The 19944-nt window shown below is 50.9% G+C and overlaps 1 protein-coding gene across 1 annotated transcript in view; it reads left to right on the top strand.

Annotated features, from left to right (window-relative positions):
• LOC122382901 (protein slit-like) overlaps positions 1-19944 on the top strand; it is a 90490-nt gene that overhangs the window by 67130 nt on the left and 3416 nt on the right. The window contains exons 8-24 of the mRNA XM_043368810.1: positions 1927-1998; positions 2298-2369; positions 2905-2976; positions 7463-7534; positions 13121-13278; positions 14229-14379; positions 14603-14749; positions 15262-15405; positions 16008-16180; positions 16461-16599; positions 16833-16976; positions 17227-17370; positions 17699-17862; positions 18047-18266; positions 18641-18780; positions 19130-19296; positions 19532-19736. Coding sequence (XP_043224745.1) covers positions 1927-1998; positions 2298-2369; positions 2905-2976; positions 7463-7534; positions 13121-13278; positions 14229-14379; positions 14603-14749; positions 15262-15405; positions 16008-16180; positions 16461-16599; positions 16833-16976; positions 17227-17370; positions 17699-17862; positions 18047-18266; positions 18641-18780; positions 19130-19296; positions 19532-19736 — 2384 coding nt within the window. The remainder of the gene's footprint in view (positions 1-1926; positions 1999-2297; positions 2370-2904; positions 2977-7462; positions 7535-13120; positions 13279-14228; positions 14380-14602; positions 14750-15261; positions 15406-16007; positions 16181-16460; positions 16600-16832; positions 16977-17226; positions 17371-17698; positions 17863-18046; positions 18267-18640; positions 18781-19129; positions 19297-19531; positions 19737-19944) is intronic.

The following is a 19944-nucleotide window of genomic DNA, read 5'->3' as shown; positions in this document are numbered from 1 at the left end:
TGCCCTCAGGTCAGTAGAGTCAGACTGAGCTGGGGCTGGTTGAGCAGATGCATTCTCAATCCTTGACAGATGACGTTTTGCCTTGAAAACCTCCTCTCTGATGCTATCTAAATGTGAACTCTCGTCAAACACTCCCTTGACAGTCAGAACATCCTGCAAAGAAACCATCTTCTGCTCTAGCTGCTCCAAAACATGAATTTTGTACGCCAAGTCATCTTGATCGACTACTCCTGCCCTGTAGTCTTTCAAGTCACGGGTCAGCTTTGAGGCCTTACCTCTAAGCAGAGTTCTGTCCTTCACCAACACCTCCACTTCCTCACTCATCTTGTCAGGCATCTTGATGTCAAATCACAGCGCAAATCTTCAAAACATCGCAATCAGCAAAGAACAAAGAAGCAAATGACTGAAAAAACAGTCATCCGGCCGCGGAGGACTATGTGATAGATAAGCTAAAATTATAGGCCGGTTCCTCTGGTCAGCAACTTGAGATTCCAACTTCAACTTTTCTGCCGGTTTATTACTCTAAAGCACTGTGGCGGTTCATCGTTCAAATCCAAGGTGTCACGACACACGGTAGCGGCAACACGGCGACAGATGGATCCAGACTGACTAGAAAGGATAAAAACAAAACGAAATCGGCTCGGTGAAAAATGGAAGCATTACATCACTAACAAAAAGTGATGGATTCAGGACAGGGGCGGGCAAATAGAGGAAAGTTTTACTGGGTGAGGAAAGGTAGGGTACATCAACACGGGTCACGGGTGAAGGTAAAAAAGGTAAGAGGCTACTAATCACAACACGAGCCGCTCCTCCCCATCATACCAGCTCGAGCGTGCTGACCTCGGCCCAGCATCCCGTCTGACCTCGGACAGGGAGGTACTCCTCCCTCGGCGCCACTGCCGGGGACGCGCCGTGTAAAAACAGGTGCCCAGACAGCGGGGCGGGCTCGGGGGACGAACCGGCCACGGCGGACCATCAAATATAGTCCACCGTCGTCGTCCGATGCTCCAGGGAATGTGACCTCATATCGGGTGGAATGTCCCCTGTCTGGCTCGGTCAGAGCTCCGAGTGAGTCACGTGTGGTCAGGTGCACTCATTTATCCCGGCCGTGGTCGCTCGGAGGTGTCTCACAATCGCGACATGAGGAGCGGGACGTGACCAGTGTGGGTAACAGCTCTGTCCCGATGAGGAGAGAGAGAGAGAGAGAGAGAGAGAGAGAGAGAGAGAGAGAGAGAGAGAGAGAGAGAGAGACGAGCTAGAGGGTCTGGGTTCATTGGGGGACGTCAGAGACTGTGGTGGTTGGAAGCAGGAACTAAGTGGATGAAATCGTCCTCTCGGCTCTTCGTCAGAAATTAGCCGGCGCATACAGGCAGGAATCAGTGTATTATTGGCCAATCGGGGCGGCGGCGCAGTCGCGTAGGTTATTGCCGCGATGTGTCTTCATCAGTGGCTCTGATTTGTATGCACCGGCAACTGGGTCGTAATTTCGCTTCGTTACGCCTTAATTGAAAGCCACGCGGCTGCGACCGGGCGCGTCTCGCCCGTCTGTCATTAGCGCTGTGTGGATTCTATTTTTTGTCGGACGCCTTTCATTAGAAACTGTCGACGAGCGGCCGTGTTTCGTCGGGTCGCCCCCGAGTCTGTTGATTTGGGGTAAGTGTAGGGGAGGATAGGGCGAGGAAAGGCGTGGCCAAGAGAAGGACGGTCGAAATTTAGACTAAGTTTTGCGGGAGATCTAGAGTTAATGATACGAGACTCGAGAGAAACTTCAGTGGGCCGAAAATAACGTCGAAGGAGCCCCGGAAGGAGATGGAGAAAACCTTGAGGCTGGCATCAGGAGTTTGGAGGAATGTGGTCGAAAAATCCCAGATGAGTTCCATTAGCCTGCGATACCGAGTGGAAACTGACTCTGATTCTCCTTTTCAGAGACATCAGCAACAACGAGATCAAGGTTATCGCACGGGACGCGTTCGCCGGCCTCACCAACCTCAAATCGCTGTAAGTGGCTGCAGGCCGATAAATTACCGTTAGCGTCGCTCGGCCGCGGCCGTATTCATAGACAGAATGGGCGGAAACACAAAAACGGATTGGATGTGATTGAGTGTGATACGGCGCCGCGGTGCCGACGAACCTCTGCTGCATTATACGGCCGTCTATCAGTAGGACGCCGAGAGATGACATGCCCGTATGCATTGAGCAATCTGCCGGGATCGGATCGACCGTTTGGTTCGTATTCCAGCCGGCTCAAACCGTGACCTCTCGATTGTCTGACACGTGTTTTTGTTTCTCTCGACCAGAATTTTATACAACAACAAGATTGAGCAGCTGCCGAACCAGCTGTTCAGCGGGTTGTCGTCTCTTCAGCTGCTGTAAGTGGCCTGTCGGTGGCGGCGGTGTTCGGCTATCGGCCGGTATCGCCGTGTCGACCGCTGTCGCTGCCATTTCCAGTGTCTCCGTTCGACGGCCGCTTGGTCGGAGATTGTCTCCCACCGGCGGGCCGCCTCTCCCACTGTCGTCTGACATATGGCGGCAGCGGCGGCCTCACCGGCATTCAGTGGGCCATTCACACGCACCACCGGCCGGCCGCGATGAAAGCTCATCGCGTGCCGGATCGTCATATTTCTGGGCGCCGCCCGGCCGGCTCGCCGGTATCAATCTTACCCGGTGCCTGTCTGGCCGGCTGATTTAATCTAACGCCGCCCCGGCGCTGGCGAAGGCGATACAAATTGACTGCGTCGCGCAGAAATATTCCGTGCCATCCGTCTGGAAAGCTTTCAATGTGATTTACTGTCCTTGAACAACTCCGTATGAGTTCAGCGGATCCGGAATAGCGCAACTGATTGCTTTGTTCTGAGTGAACGCGCCGGAACCGGAGCTCACCCTTGTCTTTGTCTCTGCCGACAGTCTGCTGAACGCGAACCAGATCAAGTGTGTGGGTGCCGACACGTTTCGGGACCTGAGCAGCCTGACTCTGCTGTGAGTATGCCGACTGACCCAGTGGCAGGGGTGACCCGTGCGGGTGACACACTGACATGACACGCCAGTCAATTCACCGTGACAAGGCGCTGATACGGGACGCTTCAGGATGAGTGATGGGTTGTGCCGAAAACGGTCGGCGCAAATTTGTCGGCAACGGCTGGGGATTATTACATTCAATTGGGTCGTTTCCGCAAAGTTTTAGCCTATATTGTTTTCAAGTATATACGGTTGGAAGATATACGAGTATACTTATGTGCTGAGTGGTAATTAATGTTACAAAGCTCATCATTCATTGATTTTGCAAGAATTTGTGAATTTTAAATTACTTTGTGAATGACCTCTCATTGAAATTGAATGTACCTAGGATATATTTTACAAAACGTCAAATACAGAAATCATAAATTTTCGATCACGGATCTTTGTCAAATCACATTTAAAATTCAAAATTCAAAAATTCAAAATTCATTTTGAATTTTGAATGTTATTTGACAAAGATCCGTGATCGAAAATTTATCATTTCTGTATTTGACGTTTTGTAAAATATAGTTATCCTACATGCAATTTCAAGGAGAGGTCATCCACAAAGTAATTTAAAGTACAAATGCTCCTTGCACAAGCACTAAGAAGACTGAAAGAATTTGTGAAGGTTAACTTACGTTCAGCACACAACTGGCTATCGTTGAAACTCCTTTCTCGCCTCATTGAATCACATGGACTCTCCGCCCGTTCTCTCGCTCCGTTCTCGCCACCCCTGCGGGATCTCGGGCACCATGTCATTGCTGTTAACACGCCACGTGCTATCTTTAGCGCATCCCCTTGAACCTGGCTATCCACTCACGAAGCATTCCGTGACGGACCATTCATGACAAAAGCTCATGATGAGTTAAGAGATAATCTGCGACGAAAATCGCTAGATGCTGTTTAGCAGCCGTGACGGTGCCTTATGGAGGATTTCGTGACGACAATCCACAAAGATTCCTGATGACTCAGTGCGATAAGCGATAGGGAATACGGCTCGTGACGTCACTTCGTGAAGAGCTCGTGACGAGTTCTGTGACGAATTCCATGACGTATTTTTGATCGATGACCATAAGCAGCTTCACTGTTATCCCAGAAGCTGGTCGATAAACCGTGATTGATCGACTTCCTTCACTGAAAACAATTTAACCCAAGGCTGGCGAGTAAACCGGTGTTTTACGGGTACCCCTATCCGCAACCATTTTTAACCACCCTCCCAGGAGTAGTGCTAGGTCCCATTGCGGTGTAGTCGTACTTGATCTGAGCGGATATAACCGCTGTCAGCGAACAAGTCCGCTGAGAGCAGGGACGACTACACTGCAATGGGACCTTACTGTACTCCTGGGAGGGTGGTTAAAAATGGTTGCGGATAGGGGTACCTGCAAAACACCGGTTTACTCGCGGGCCTTGGGTTAAATTGTTTTCAGTGTTTGGTCACATGACCACCTAACATCTTCATTACAAAGTCCGACTATGTGCGCGTTATTGAAATTCTATGCAGATAACGTCGGTAAGTGGTGTGGCCGCCGGCCGGGCCCGCGGCTGGGTCCATCGCAGACGGCGGACCCAATCGTTATGACCGGCCGATCAGCGATCGGAGGTGATAGTCGGGGCCTAAGTGGCGGCCCGGAGACGAGGGAGCTCACCGCTCCGGCCCCGGGGTGCCGGCCGAGCCGTCGGACCGGGCGCGATCGCCGGTCGTACCCAGGGGGTGGTCCGAGGTCCATACCGCCGTCTGTACCCGCCGGCTGGCGATATCGACCTGTGGCAGTGGATCGAAGGTCATCCCGTCCCGGAGGGAGGGGAGTTCCAGTGGGTAACGATAACCAGCAGAACATCATAACCCGCGCCCGGCTGGGGGTCCTGGATTTCCACGCCCTGCTGGGGGGGGGGTGTCTGAACACCCCCCCCCCCTTCTAACTCGGCTCCTGGGCCACGTAGCGATACGCGGAAGGCGGCGTTCGAAAGAGCGTCAAAAATAATGACGAAATCACTTAGGTCAATTTTTTGGTCAGGTCAAAGGTCAGGTCACCAGAGGTCATTGAAGGCAAAATTTCGCCGATTTCCATGTCGAATGTCGACAATTTCCAAGATGCCAGCGCATAACTCGGGAACCAATAGAGCTACAGCGCCGCGGAAAAGCGCATTCGATAGCCCTATTAACGCCCTTTCTGAGTAATTCTCTCAGATTTGACCTAACGTCAACGGTTTTGCCTGCAGGGGGCAAAAACTGCAAAAATAGCCGATTTTTTCGGAAACAGTTTTTCTGCAATAACTTTTGACCCAAGCCTTGCACGAGCTTACTTTTACCGGCATCGTGTTCCTCTCGTCAAGACGCATCGAATGAACTATAACTTGACCTTGAAAGGTCAACTTGAAAATTTGACCTCAGGTCAAGGTCATGACCTGACCTGAAAGGGTCATATTGCATATCAGTCGATCCGTATCGTCGAGCTGAACACATCTAATGCGTTTTCATCGCTCTAGCATGCCTCTATCAAAAGTTATTTGCGAAAAACTGTTAGATACCATTCGTGACCTAAGATGACCTCAGGGCATAAACAGGGGTCACGGACACCATTTTCATGTTCAGTGTGTCTAAACCAGTTGTAATTCAGTGTTTGGGAGTGTTTATAATGTGTTTCGTCCAAAAGAGGCGCATTTCAATTTTCTCCCATTGACTTATAATGGGGAGGTCGCAAAATTGACCTGACCTTAGGTCATCGATATCAAAATTCTGAGATATACATTTTGTACGTGCTATTACTCTTAGCAATCGCTGAAAGTTTCAAAGCGATCGGTCACTCGGTGTAGCTATGACGGACATTGAAACTTTTTATGAGGTGAGGTCACTTCAAGTGACCTGGTGACCTGACCTTGAATGACCTTGGTCTGAAATTTTCACAACATGTGTAGAATTGATGTACAGGGTGTCCAGAAAAAAAAGATACTACGGAAATTAAGTCGCATTCATTAACGCACGAGCCGATTTTGTTTCAACTTCATGTGCTTATAGTGCAAGATTTGGCAAAACTTATGAGCACTGCAATGCGTCGTTGGAAAGTTGTCTGCCTGCCCTCCGAGATAGTCAACATGACCATCAGTCACCTGCAGACTGTGCTAGTGCTGGAGCTGATCCGCCGTAAGGCCGCTCACATTGAGTATCTGCTTTGAGGAGCTGCCGCGACTAACCAAAGAGTTTACATGCCATGTGGCACCTGCTGTCTGTTTTGCCATATTTTTGCGAATACAAGCATGTGCCATTTTAAAATGTAAGGTGTTTATTTTCGGAATTACAGCAAAAAATAATAGTATCCGTTTTTTCTGGACACCCTGTATGATAAGGTGTACCAAAAACGGCGGCGCTCCGCGCCGCCGTTTTTGAGATATTCGCGAAAAACCACAAGGGGGGGGTGTTCAAACACCCCCCCCCCCCAGCAGGGCGCGGGATAACAAACTCTTCACTCACACGAACGGTCTCAGGAGCCATACCGGTGGGCTGAATTTAATTTAGTTTAGACTACTTTAGACACACCTGTCCCGTCTGACGGTCTCTCGCCAGTCTCTCGGTCGGTCTTTCGTCGGTCTCCCGCTGATCTTCCGCCTCCTGCATCTGCCACGAACGTGCCTGCTTATCCCAATCACCTCCCCGTTAGCCAGACGGTCATGCACGAATCATCGATCGAGAGCAATCGTCGAAATGTGTGCCATCGTCCCGTGCACCACTACAGCAGCGAAGAACAGAGAAAAGTGCGCGGTCACCGCTCCGATGAAGCACATTAACTGCGCGCACAGGAATGCGTCGCCCTTTCATTCGGGCGCGTAACGTGTAATTTGACATAATTTGTCGTATAATTTGTCGTATAAATTGCTATTATTACTCTGGGAGGCGTCGGACGGTAGCCAGAAGCGAGCAAAGTTGTTACAGAAGGGAACGCGGCTGTTACAGGTAGCTGGACCGCCTGACTCAGCGTTGACCTATGAACCCAAGTAATTACGCTTTGTGTGGAATTTCATAGATAATTTAGGCACAATTTCATGCATTTTAACGCATTATTACGCAATCTTTTCAAACATGGTGAATAAAAGTTAAAGATAGAGTGCGAAACTTAATAGCGATGCATGAAGTTTGCGCTGGTTATCGAGTTAATAAAAAACATTCATTGGTGTATCTGCATATGTGGTCGCAACCGTAAACAGCTACAGCCAAAGCACAGCCAGCAGCCGGCTTGTGGTGCTGTTGATATTGCGAGGTGCAGCTGAACGTGTTCCATGATACTTGATACATTCCATCGAGATGATGCCCCGCAGTTAGAGATGGCATGTCACTGGAGGGAACCGCAACATGCCTCGAGATGACGATGGCCTCGTTCGTGCAGCGCAATTGACTTGTAAATTGTGACACTGTCCATATCGCCGATGAGTGTCATGTAATCAGCGCCATTAACTCTCTCTTGTATTGCAGGTCGCTGTATGATAACAAGATCAGTAACCTGCCCAACAACACATTCAGCTCGCTGCTTGGCATTCAAACCCTGTAAGTACTTGTCGACAGGAAGCGTTTTTCTGTCCGTTTTTCCGTTGTCCTGTCGCTCCATATAGCTGTCCGAACTGTCGCCGCCGTCCCGAGGCTGTCTCCGTGTGTCTCTCAGTTTGTCTCTGTGAGTTCCGTGTGTCTCCGAGTGTCTCTACGAGACCCCACTGGCTGGGAGTCGATGGTCCGTGTGGCTCTATCGCCACATCGCCGCCTGTCGCCCGTCCATCCGTCTCTCTTCCCGTCTATTTCCTGTCCCGGCTCGGCCGCAGTCGTGCCGTATCACAGGTGTCAGTCCGAGAGAGACAGAGACGCCGCCGGCGCGACTGCGGCAAAAGTGACGCGCTGACGGCTCCATCGCGGCGCGGTGACAGCCGCCGCGGCGCCGCCGCTCGCCGCAGTTAGACGAGAACTGGCGCGGTGAAGACGAGAAGAGCCGCTGACATGTGTGTCATGTTTTAAACATGTCGCGCCTGTCTGAATATTCACCGGGCGTGCGTACGACTAACGTTTGTGTGTGTCAGTGTTTCTGTGAATGATTCATCGAAGTTTGGAGGCACCCGAGGCGGGTCGCGTCCCACGCAGGGCGGGTCATTCTCCGAGTGGCCACATGTCTTGTCAGGAATACATCTTGTCTCCACCCTGATAGGTAACTTGTACTGCCCGAGGTAATGCTGATAGGTCAAAGGAATGCCTCGTTTTAAAATTTGATGTAAGCTAAATAGACATGGGTGATTTCGTAGCTGTATCCAGCAAAGGTTGGAATACCCAACACTTCGAATGTCCCAAAATAGGATGAAAGTTTTAAAGGACTTGGGACAGAAGAAATAAAATAAATTAAGAATTTTTCACAGTAGCGCTAGCATTCTTGCCACGTCAACCATTTGGAGCCGATTAATGAATTCGCCGATGGTGCATCATCGGCCTCATCTCCGTGCGCTCACTCTCAACCGCTCACTGGAATAGTGCGGGCTTTGTTAGGACGCGCCGGTCGGCTCGCAATCAATTGGCGGCGCCGGCGGCGGGTCATGGCGTATGCTTGTTTTAATAGGGAGTCGCCCCTCAGAGTCGCCGCCGAGTCATGACTCAGTGTCAAGAGCTGCGCCGGTAACGTATCAGTGAGCCATTAGCGCCGCGCTGCGTCGGATTGCAGATGTTTATTTGGTCGCGTGACACTTGTGTCAGTTATAAGCGCACTGTAATCGATAGAGTTCTGCTATACCGACACTTCTGTGAGCTTAGGTCAAGGTCGGAAATGAAGCATCAAATTAAATTACGAGATGCATCTTTAACATTATGACTTAAGCCTCATTTAGACTTTCCAATCGCTTGGCCACAAAACGTACGAACAGTTCATCCATGCTTGTTTTCACCAACCAGCTTATACGGACCCCTACCGATTCAAATGACCCGCCGAGCTCCACTAATGACCATCCGCGGCTGTCCGTTGGTCACGACTGCTCGGAGTCTCCACTGTCTGACGCACGAGGTGAACGAGTATGTAGATAGAGGCTCAGCGCTGTCCGACACCGGACAGCGGACATGCCGGGCGGACAGTCGGACAATCCGTCACTGGGGATGAACCTCAGGAGGGAGAGCAGATTAGAGGGCGTGGCTCCGGCCTCTGATTAGTCTGGTGTAACAGCTTAAAGTTAGTGGGTGATTTTTAATGAGAAACAATTAATTTATCTTATTTGTTTATCCAAGTATTGGACTGCCGTTCAAAAGTTGCATCTTGACTAAAAGACCAAAAGGTACACACAAATGTAATCTAGAGAATTACTTGAAATCGAGTTTATCTCCAAATTATTTGTAGTCTCACCCAGGCCTATGACAAACGTCATAATTGCGCTTATTCCGTCCTTTTTCATCCCTTTTGATTTCTCTGTAAATAACACAAGCGAATAAGGTCACTGAACGTACTGATGACTGGAGCTCATTCACTTCTGTGCACTCCTGACCAACCTCACGACACTCTGCTTTATCGGGGCGTGTCAGGCGGCATCCCATGACGACACCGTGCTCCCAATCTGTCGGCGGGGACAGTACCACAGACCTATCCATCTCACCACTGGTCGGCACCCCCGGAGCCCCGCCCGGTGGGCCGTGAACCCCGTCTCCGTCCCCTGACCGATCGCCGAATCAGTCACGGCAAGCCGCATACACGTCTGGCTCTGCCGGGCGTTTTATCGCGCGGCATAAAGGCGACGGATGACGGCCTCCCGACGGCCCTGCGACGGCCCTGTGACGGCCCTGCGACGCTCGCCGTGTGGCCAGGGACGTGACTGTATGAATGGAGAGCCGCCGCGCCGCGCCGCCCCGCGTGAGGGCACGGCGGGAGGCCAGATCATCCGCGGGATACGTTTGTGTGCGCATGACGGGCGTTAAAGTCCGCCCGCGCTGGGAAAAACAGACGCCGGGGAGGGGCGCCGAGCGGGCGCCGGGAGGGTGCGCGGGGTGGCACCCGGACACTGGGCACAGAGGGGCGTCCGGCGACATCCTTCAACGCCTCTGCAGGCGTCATCAGCACCCCATCGGCGCCCCATCGGTGGCGGCGGCCGCGCGTGCGTCGCATAGCTGCGGTCGCCGGTTCCGCGTGTTTCCAGGAATGTTTGTCATGCGTCTGACGCGACTGACGACAGTTGGTGGTGTGATGGTCGGCGGATGCGGCGCCGATGGCAGTGGAGGAGGCGGAGTCACCGGTGGATGACTCGGTGGCGGATACAGCGGCCGGTCGCAGAGACAAATTTACGACCTCGCCGCGTCACCGCCGGCGGCGACTGCCTTTTTACGGCTCTGAAAAACGACGGCTTATCGGCACACAGGCCGACAGACTCACGGCCGAGACTCGCCGAGACCTGGCGTGCCGGCAGTCGATTAGACCGCGCCGGTCGACCGAAATTGGTCCCGGCCCCGGACCAACACGCTCCCTTGCTGAAAAAGTGGCCCAGCTGCGGTTTTTCTGCGCTCGGTTTGTTCTGGGAGCTCACTGCCTACAGAGCGTCGAGTTATGGGCCGGCGGTATTTAGCATAAGCGATTTAGCACGCTCCGTCGGTGCGACAGTGGCTCGTTTGGACGTGTGTCTGACAGCCGTGAGATTTGGCCGCCTCTGAAGCCGACCCGGCCCGACAGTTTCTGAGGCCAGCCGGAACAGCCGCGACTGCCCTTTGATTCGTGCAAACCAGGCATGAATCAAAAGCACGAAGTGCTCGCTGGATACACGGTGCGCTTGGCACACCTTCGTGTCAAGCGATGACGGGTGGCGCGTGAGACCCATGGATACATGCAGCATGAGATGCATGGTGTGGAGTGGGTATGAGAGATGGAGACATTCACAAACGGGCACCACTCGGCCGAGGGTGGAGGCGCCCGGATAAGACCCTACGCGCAACGCCCATTGCCGCTCCATTTGAAGGAAGTCGCACAATGGCGGGTGGCCGGAAAATGCCTCCGCTGTCTTGCGTCCGCTCCCATGGCTACAATCTACAGATGATTGTCCCGTCGTTCGTTCAAATGGAGTTCCTGGTACCGCCCACGTGAGTTGTATTGTATGCGGCGAAGAGACAGCGGGAGGGTGATGCTAAACGAAACACCGTTACCGCGTGAGATATTTACGGCTGCGTTCGCAGAGTCGGGATAAAAATACCGCTTGAATGTCCTGCACTGATAGCTGTGATTGAACGCTGCGCTCCATTTTCCTGACCAATTCATGTGACAAGAAATGAGTTCGAAACGTGCTCCTGGCACCTGACGTTAATCTTCTGGACATCAAAATATTTCCGCGAAATTTTATCATCGTTCAATTCACAGAAGACAAAACACTGACTTCTTGCAATCCATTATTTCTTAATCGGACGAGGAAATATGAGTCATGCAAGTGATATTTTCGTGTCGCATCGGTGCTGTCATGGGCGAGAATGTCGTTTCGCCACCCGCATTAGCTAGCCAACATCACCCATTTAGCGACCGAATCAGTGGAACGGAAAAACAAGCAAGAGTGTTTCCATGGAAAACCACCAAAAGCGTGTTGGCGTGCTAACCGATCGCGATTGAAATCCGGCAGTGTACCGCGAACGCTCTGCGCTCGAGTGTCCGTATTTCGGACAACACCCTTCCATGAGTGTCCGGATTCCGAGCTAAAGCAGACCTGTAGGCGGATTCCAAGCCAGAGCGGCTCACGGAGTGTCCGAATTCCTGTCGGCTTGGGCTGGTCGTTTGAATGGAGGCGCACTGACGGCGGCTGACGCGGCCATCTCAGTGGATCGGGAGGACTGAGGGTGAGGGCCGCCGGAACGGGCAGAGTGCGAATTCCTTCAGATAGCTCTCAGGTGCCTCCCGTCCATTCAATGGCGTGCACAAGCTTTTCTGCTCTCCAACGGCACGAATGCTGCTTGCTATTGCGAGAAGGAATACGGACGCCGATCTCCTTATATGCCTGCTGACTGGTCGTTTTGCCGGAATTTTATCCACCAGCCAGTCCTCCTCCAGGGATGACAAGCGTAAACCGCTCAATGTTAATGAACTATTTTCAAACTGTGTGATTAATAGCGTCTGGAGCCGGGGCAAGTGGTGAGAGATGGCGCTACAGGAACCCCCGCGGATGGGCGACTCGAAACGAATGGGGGCCACCCGTGCAAGGTCACTGGCGGAACGACTGATGGTCGGCAGATCGCACAACACCGGCCGATGACTGGTGCGCCAGGCGGTACCTAATGATCCTCCGCTGCCAGAGATGCAACAAATGGGGGAGCGAAATGGAGCGGGAGCTGCCGCCGATGAAATGTGAAGATTGAAAACGACGTGTTCTGTGGAGAGTGCTGGGCGCAGAGAGAACAATTGTGCATTATAAAATATTTATTCGGTATTTTCTAAATCATTGTTCTCTTGTATCCAGAGTCATTGCAGTTATTTCTTTCGAGGATGGGGAGATCAGTCAATGAAGATGAATAATAAAATTCGAGGTGAAAATGTTATTGCATGTATGTTTAATGTTCCCATGACCTGTATGATGTGTCGCTGTCGAATATCTGTATTTCTGTATGTCAATTTGTGTCGACCGTCTCGTAAACCGACTGGACGATATGTAAACGTTTAATTGTTTTTCTGTCTGTATGTGTACAGGGTGATTTTTTTACAGGGCAAAAAGTTTTTAAGCCTAGAGATACCAAAACATATAACAAACGCGAAAAAAGTATATCCATGTGAAAGGAAATTGTTTGTCGTTTTGTTTTCAGGACCTTTTAAAGACTTCTTGGGACTCATTCTGTTGTGAAGTTCCGTGAAAATGGCGCACAACAAAATGTTTTCCCCAAAATCGCCAATTACTCCAGGCTTGCGTGCATTAAAACTGTGCTCACTTCGAGCACGTTCTGTAAGCCTAAACGGAGCTCAAACTCAAAAATTGTGTGTGCAAATGAAATGTCAGAATGTGCTTATTACAAAGATATACATTTGCTGTCAGTTGATGTGTTTTCTGGTACCGCCATTGCTCTTTACTTTTTGCCCTGTATAAAAAATCACCCTGTAGTTAAAAAGCGTGCATAAAGCCATCCTCTGAGACTGACCCCGCGTACCTGTGCGTCCGGCAGTCACCTGGGTCGGAACCCGTTCATGTGCGACTGCCACCTGGCCTGGCTGGTCTCGTTCATTCAGCAGCGGCCCGTGGAGACGTCGGGAGTCCGCTGTGCCGGCCCGCGCAGGGTCCAGAGGCGCCGGCTGGCAGCCCTTCAGGTCAACCAGCTGCAGTGTGAGTAATAGGACACCAGTCTCTTCTTCGTTTATCCAGCTTCTGTTTGGCATCGATTTTGCATGGGGATTAGAATCGTGTGGGTATTTTTGTGACTACAAGATGCAATGGAAAAATAGAGTCGCACCATCCAATGTCGCTTGGGATAAACAGATACATAGGTTGCAGCATATTGACATGCGACGAAAGATCCGCATACCGGAATTTCCACGGGTTATTATATTTTATTTCGAAGGCATGTGTTAAAGTTGACATTTAAATGGATTAGCCGTCTTTAGTGGTTATTTGTTTTTCATTCTCATAAATAATGTTTTTATCGAGAGAAAAAAAACAGGCGAAGTCGAGACGGTGGTGGCAAGTCGTATTAGCTGCGTAGTGCGTATGCCGACTAGTGGTAAGACTTGGTCCAGCTGAAACATCACATTTCATGCGACTCAAATAAAAGGATTACCTATTATGCCTACATCGTGTAAGTTAACATTAACGTCGAAGCGAACAGATTTAATCCACACAACTTGTATTATTTGATAATTTATATCTCAATCAGTTAGCCCACAGTCCAATTACGTCGAAGCCATGAGGTTCTTAACCTACAGCGAAGTTCATTCGTTAAACTCTGACACTATCCAAAGCATGTTCACAATTAAGGCACTCGTGCCCGCCCGGTCGGCTCGTCAGCAAGCTTGACGAGCATGTTTTACAGGTCGGGCACTTCTTTGACAAGTACCTGTGACTGATAATCATTTAGCTGCTGATGGCTGATGAAATTATAAGCCCAATAAACTGGACATCGTAATTAGTCATTTCTTTCCGCGGCCGTAAACCGCTGATTGCTTGGGCTGTAACTTTGATGACCTGGCCACCCGACATGGCATGGCGACGACTCGTCACTGCATGCACGGAACGGGGAACGGAAGTGCTAACGGCCGGCCGTTTTGACCTCCCGTCAGGTCCCAAGGACGAGAGCTCGCCGTACCACGAGTGCCTGCTGAAGACTGTCGAGTGTCCCGACCGGTGTGTGTGCTTCGGCACGACCGTGGACTGCTCGGGAAGGGCGCTGAAGAGCATCCCCGACCACATTCCCGGCACCACGACACAGCTGTGAGTACGGACTGCGGACTGTGTGTTAATTGCTCTGTCATTGTTAAAATGTCCATTTCGTACCCGACAACGTCCAGTAGACATGGTTATCAAGCTATACACGAGTGATAAAAAATGAAGTGGCAACACTTGATTTTTGTAATGCATCGGTGACTCAGTGGCATAAGTATCCATCGAACTCTATCATAAGTGTTGCGTTATTTATATCAACACTGACCGGCAGGATCCTGAGCAACAACGAGATATCGAGGGTCCGCGCATCGCCCGGCTTTTCCGACCTCCGCTACCTGAAACGTCTTGACCTTGGGGTCAACCTGATCGAGAGCATTGAGGACGGCGCGTTCGCCAACATGGACGCCCTGGAGGAGCTGTGAGTGGGGGGGGGGGACGCTGCAGGTGTCATCTCGATTCTACGTGTGTGTCCTTTGTGAATATTATGTACGAGATGGGGGTTTTCACATTTCGTTCGTTAGATGTATACTGTGTTGATTTGACGTCTAGTATCTTAACAACAGCGCTATTGTCTTGTCACTTCGCTGACTGTAGAATGGCTATCTGACACGCAGCTTAATTTGTTAAAGTGGAATAGTTTCTCCGTAAAACATAAGACAGGCTAGTGAATAGTATTACTGAAGCTCTGACTGGCATGTTGGCCGTTTCTCTACTTGTCCTATCGCCTAAGAATAACCGAGAACCTGTTCCCGAGGGTTTCCAACTTCATTCGGTAGCCAAGTGACAGAATATTCCTTACGCAACTTCTGTTTCGTGTCGTAACATAAAATGAAACACGTGATATCTTGTTCCTCTTGTCACTTGCCCTCCACGGACGGCTTCCTACTGCACCAGCTTACACGCAGTAACTGACAACGGATATTGTTTCAGAATTCTGTCGGAAAACGAGCTGACCCGTATCCGGAGTGGAACGCTGCGCGGTCTGAACGGACTGCGACTGCTGGCTCTCAACCACAACAAAATCAGCTGTCTGGAGAGCAGCGCCTTCAAACATCTCAATCAGCTGGAGACGTTGTAAGTTGCCGCCGGCGCATTATTTATAGGTTATTATTTAGCATGACTGCATTCCACAGGAGAAACAGTAATGGTACACTCCTCCAAACCGCTCATGTATCAGCTCAATTCAAAGGTAGGGCTCGGATCTGGAGCATATGTCTATTTGCGAAGATATCCGGAGGTGGAAAATAGCAGCTATCTCGATAAAGACGCTGGTCCCGTTCGCCGGTAGCACTCATGAACGGCATATAAAGAGCACCTGTTGAGAAAATGACACATTGGCAGTCGTTTGTTTTCCTTTCTGCAACATCAACACATGCTGATGCTCCCTCTAACCGGCTGATGATGCATGGCTTGCCCTGACTCAGCAGATCGAGTCCAGTCACCTCTGTGTTATATTATACCGTCATTGGACCCATAATTTCTCTCAAAGCGGACCCTGGACTAATCTCTTTGACTGAACCCTGCTGCAGACCCCAACTTCTTTTTGAAAGGTTATTTGCCAGAACTCCACTTTCTCTGAGTCAGATGCTAAACTCATCCCCGAACAGACCCTGACCAGACCCCCTTCACTTCTGATAGGACCCTGAGGCCTGACCCGACTCTGTCCGTGTTTCCAGTGACCTGCAGTCGAACCCTCTGGCGTGCACGTGCCGTCTGCGCTGGATGACTCAGTGGCTGCGGGTGAAGCTGAAGGACAACCTGCAGGTGGGCTCGCCGACCTGCGAGCTTCCCGACCGGCTCCGGAGGAAGCCGCTGACGCACCTCACCGAGGACGACTTCCACTGCGACGGTGAGAGGCGGCTCACATGGAGAGGCCACTGCAGTGTATATTTCTCAGTCCATAGCGCATTTTACCGCATAGAAGCGCCAAAGTAAATATAAGCCGTCTATTCTATATCTGTCGTGAGCTCGCTTCCCACGTGAAAACAGGGAATAAATTATGGCCCGTTCTGTGTTTATATCATAGGGTAGTTTTCAAGAGTATTCTCAACACGCGGGATCATTTAGGACCAACAAACGACTTTTTAGCCTGTCCTGTCATGACTGATGTATGCTTCCTGCGACCGCAGGGGGCGAGCGAGACGACGACGGCTGCACTGCCACCGACTACTGTCCCCACGGCTGCACCTGTGTCGGTACCGTGGTCCGCTGCAGCAAGGCCAAGCTGACTCACCTGCCCGGGGGCATCTCCAGTCGCACCACAGAGCTGTGAGTGCCGGGCTGATGGTGGCTTACGAAGGCGTAAACATAATTATCCAGTTTACCTAGCTTTAATAGCTGACTAGTTTATCCTTTTTGCTCCATCAATTATTGTTCGAACGCAAGACATATAATGTGTCCACTTTAAGCCGTCCATTTCCGACAAACTTTTACCACCTAACAAGCTATCGTATATCATTTGTCCAGTCCCATCCGCTAAAATTTCACGGCCCTTCTCACAGCTACCTGGACAACAACCAGCTGGAGAGCGTGTCGTCATCAGAGCTGCGTCACCTGCGAGCGCTGAAACGTCTCGATCTAAGCAACAACGGCATCATCGCCATCGAGAACGGCACATTCGCGCAGCTGGAGAACCTGGAGACCCTGTGAGTGACCAGCTGGTAGGACGAGAACCGTAGCGTGTCAGGTCAACAGTGGGCGTCCGGTAGATGCACCGAATAGGGAACACCATAACTGCTCAGCGGGCTATCAATTCATCGACAGCATATGAACACAATTGAAATGTCATGTCAAGATCATATCCGCTCTCTTACAATCCGCTTGCAAATGTAGCTCGCTCGAAATCGCCCACGCCGCAGCGATGTGTCTCTGAACCGTGTTTGTGTCTGTTGACAGGCTGGTCAGCTTCAACCGGCTGCAGTGTCTCGAGGTGGGCGCTCTGGAGGGTCTGCGCTCCCTCCGCGTGCTCAGTCTGTACGGAAACAACCTCTCCCAGATTCCGAACGGAGCGTTCAACGAGCTCACCTCCATCACGCATATGTGAGTGAAAGGAAAATGTCAGCTCACTAGACTTCGTACATACGAACGCATGCCAAAGGTGCTATTCCATAGTTCATTTGTTTGTACTAGAATTATTACATCGAGTTACATTAGAGTGAACCTGAGATCTATCCCGGAGTCTGGTACTGGATCTTATCCCGAAAGACGAGACGCGTATACGACGTCTTTTAAAATGTCATTCATGCGACTTCTGAAAAAAAAATGGTTCACTGCAGCCAGTTACGCTGTGGCTCTTCTGGTTGATTGCATCCTGTGAGTCTTATCACCAAATACTTTTTTCTTACTCTGCCATATGTGTCGATTTCAGAGCATTGGCACTGAACCCGCTCTACTGCGACTGCCAACTGCGCTGGCTGGCCGTCTGGGTGAAAAAGGACTTCCGTGAGCCTGGCATTGCACGCTGCTCCGGTCCGCCACGAATGAACAACAAGACCGTGCTCGCCGCCAAACCGGATGAGTTCACTTGCACAGGTGGGTGCCCAGGATTGTGCACACGACTTATGAACTGAAAAAAAATGTAAACCTTGACGATTTTGCTCTCAGGTGTCTGTCTCAAGTGTCTCACGGTGTTCTTGAGCGTTATCATACACTTACATATTTCCTCCTTCACTCAGCTATGATGTGTTTCTAATTCTGACTGATGTCACCTCTACAGGAACGCCGGTGCCGGACGATATTCTGGCCAAGTGCGACGTATGCCACGGGGACCCGTGCCGCAACGGAGGCACGTGCCAGGCGGGCCGCGGCCGCACGTTCTCGTGCCAGTGCTCGCTCGGGTTCTACGGGGACACGTGCGAACAGACGATCAACGCGTGCTACGGCACGCCGTGCGCCAACGGAGGCACCTGCAAGATCGTCCAGGAGGGACGCTACAGGTCAGCAGAGCAGAGTGGTTGGGGACTATTATGGGGGATGTAATTTGACGATGGTACTATCCCGACGGTTGAAAGTGTAAATTGTATAGTTAGACATTAAATCTTAACTTTGCCGGTTTTGTACGCACAGTTTGGATGTTCTTTAGTTTGGCTGTTGAACCATAAAAAGAAGCTAGCCCAAACGGTAGAAAGTAGATATAAATGTTGAGGTTTCCCTGTCTGGCTCATAAACACCATTAACTAAATTTTTGAATAGTTCGTCTATTCAATCAAACATTCACAACTATGCGTTTGATCTCACTCTCTTGAAACGCTGTTTATGGGTCTAAAACGTTTACCCTGCTGACCTGAGGGTGACCTTTCCTGACCGGCAGCTGCCACTGCCCGACTGGGTTCTCGGGAGCCCACTGCGAGACTAATGTGAACGACTGTGAGGGCAACCGGTGCTCGGAGAATGGAGAGTGTGTGGACGAGATCGGACGCTACTGGTGCAGATGTCGGCCAGGGTACACCGGTAAGGAGGAGATAGTCTGAAAGAATGCTTTGAGAAAGATCTATTCTTTTACCTATGACGTAACTCGTAAGCAAAGGCTGAAGAGAATGTCTTCTGCGTGTGAATCTTCACAATAGACTGGAAAGGTTTGGAAAGAACAAATGCCAGCACATTTGGGTGCATATTTCACAAATAAAAGAAGCATAGCGAAGCAAAGCTCATTTTTCAGCGCTTATTGCTTAACAAACGTTCAAAGCAGCAATTTAATTACCACAGAATGACTATTTAACTATTATAGACGTGCTTTGAAATTGTTTCTTTGCACCGACAATTCATTTGTGTTCAATGGATGCACTTCTGTCGTTCGCAGGCGAGTTTTGCACGCACCGTATCGAGTTCTGCACGGCGTTCAACCCGTGTGCCGCTGGCTCCACGTGCAACAACAAGATCACCGACTACACGTGCACGTGCCCTCCGGGCATGTCTGGCAAAAACTGCACCGACAATGTGGACAACTGCGCCGCCAACCTATGTCAGGTCAGCACTGACGGGACTCTTGTGACTCTTGTCGGGACTTCGGGAGGCTTGTAACAATGGGGCCTTCTCTTAACAATACATATGTCATGGCGTCATGCTCAAAGCCATCATTCTTCCGGGGGTTGCGCTTCTTAGACTTTGGTGATAGCGCTCTTGGTGTGAGCGTTCGCACACTGCGTTATCTCCGAGTGCATTGCTGAGTTCCCGTCTCACACTCTTGTCTCGGATTTTCCAGAACGGCGCCACGTGCGTGGACGGCGTGGGCAGCTACTCGTGCCGCTGCCCTCCCGGCTTCGGCGGCCAGTTCTGCGAGCAGGGGCCCTCCATCACGCTGATGCAGCAGACCTCGCCCTGTCAGCAGAACGAGTGCAAGAACGGCGTGTGTTTCCTGCCGCGTGGCTCGCAGGAGTACCGCTGCCGCTGCAAGGAGGGCTACACAGGTGAGGGACGGGGTGCACGAGCTGTGATCTGTGGGGTGAAAGCGTTTGTTTCTTAGAACGTTACAATGTGCCTGCTCCGTTGTACCGAGTGAACTAGCTGTGCTATGAAATAATTCATATTTGTGCGTGAATAGTTTTTCAGTTGACCCACACATATGTACACAATGAGTCGTCTTTCGGAAACAAAAATGGGACACAGTATTTTTGC

Source organism: Amphibalanus amphitrite, unplaced genomic scaffold (assembly GCF_019059575.1).
Source record: "Amphibalanus amphitrite isolate SeventyFive unplaced genomic scaffold, NRLGWU_Aamphi_draft 000150F_arrow, whole genome shotgun sequence".
Classification (NCBI taxonomy): Eukaryota; Metazoa; Arthropoda; class Thecostraca; order Balanomorpha; family Balanidae; genus Amphibalanus; species Amphibalanus amphitrite.
The sequence above is the reverse complement of the archived record's forward strand: the minus strand, read 5'-3'. Positions and strand labels throughout refer to the sequence as shown.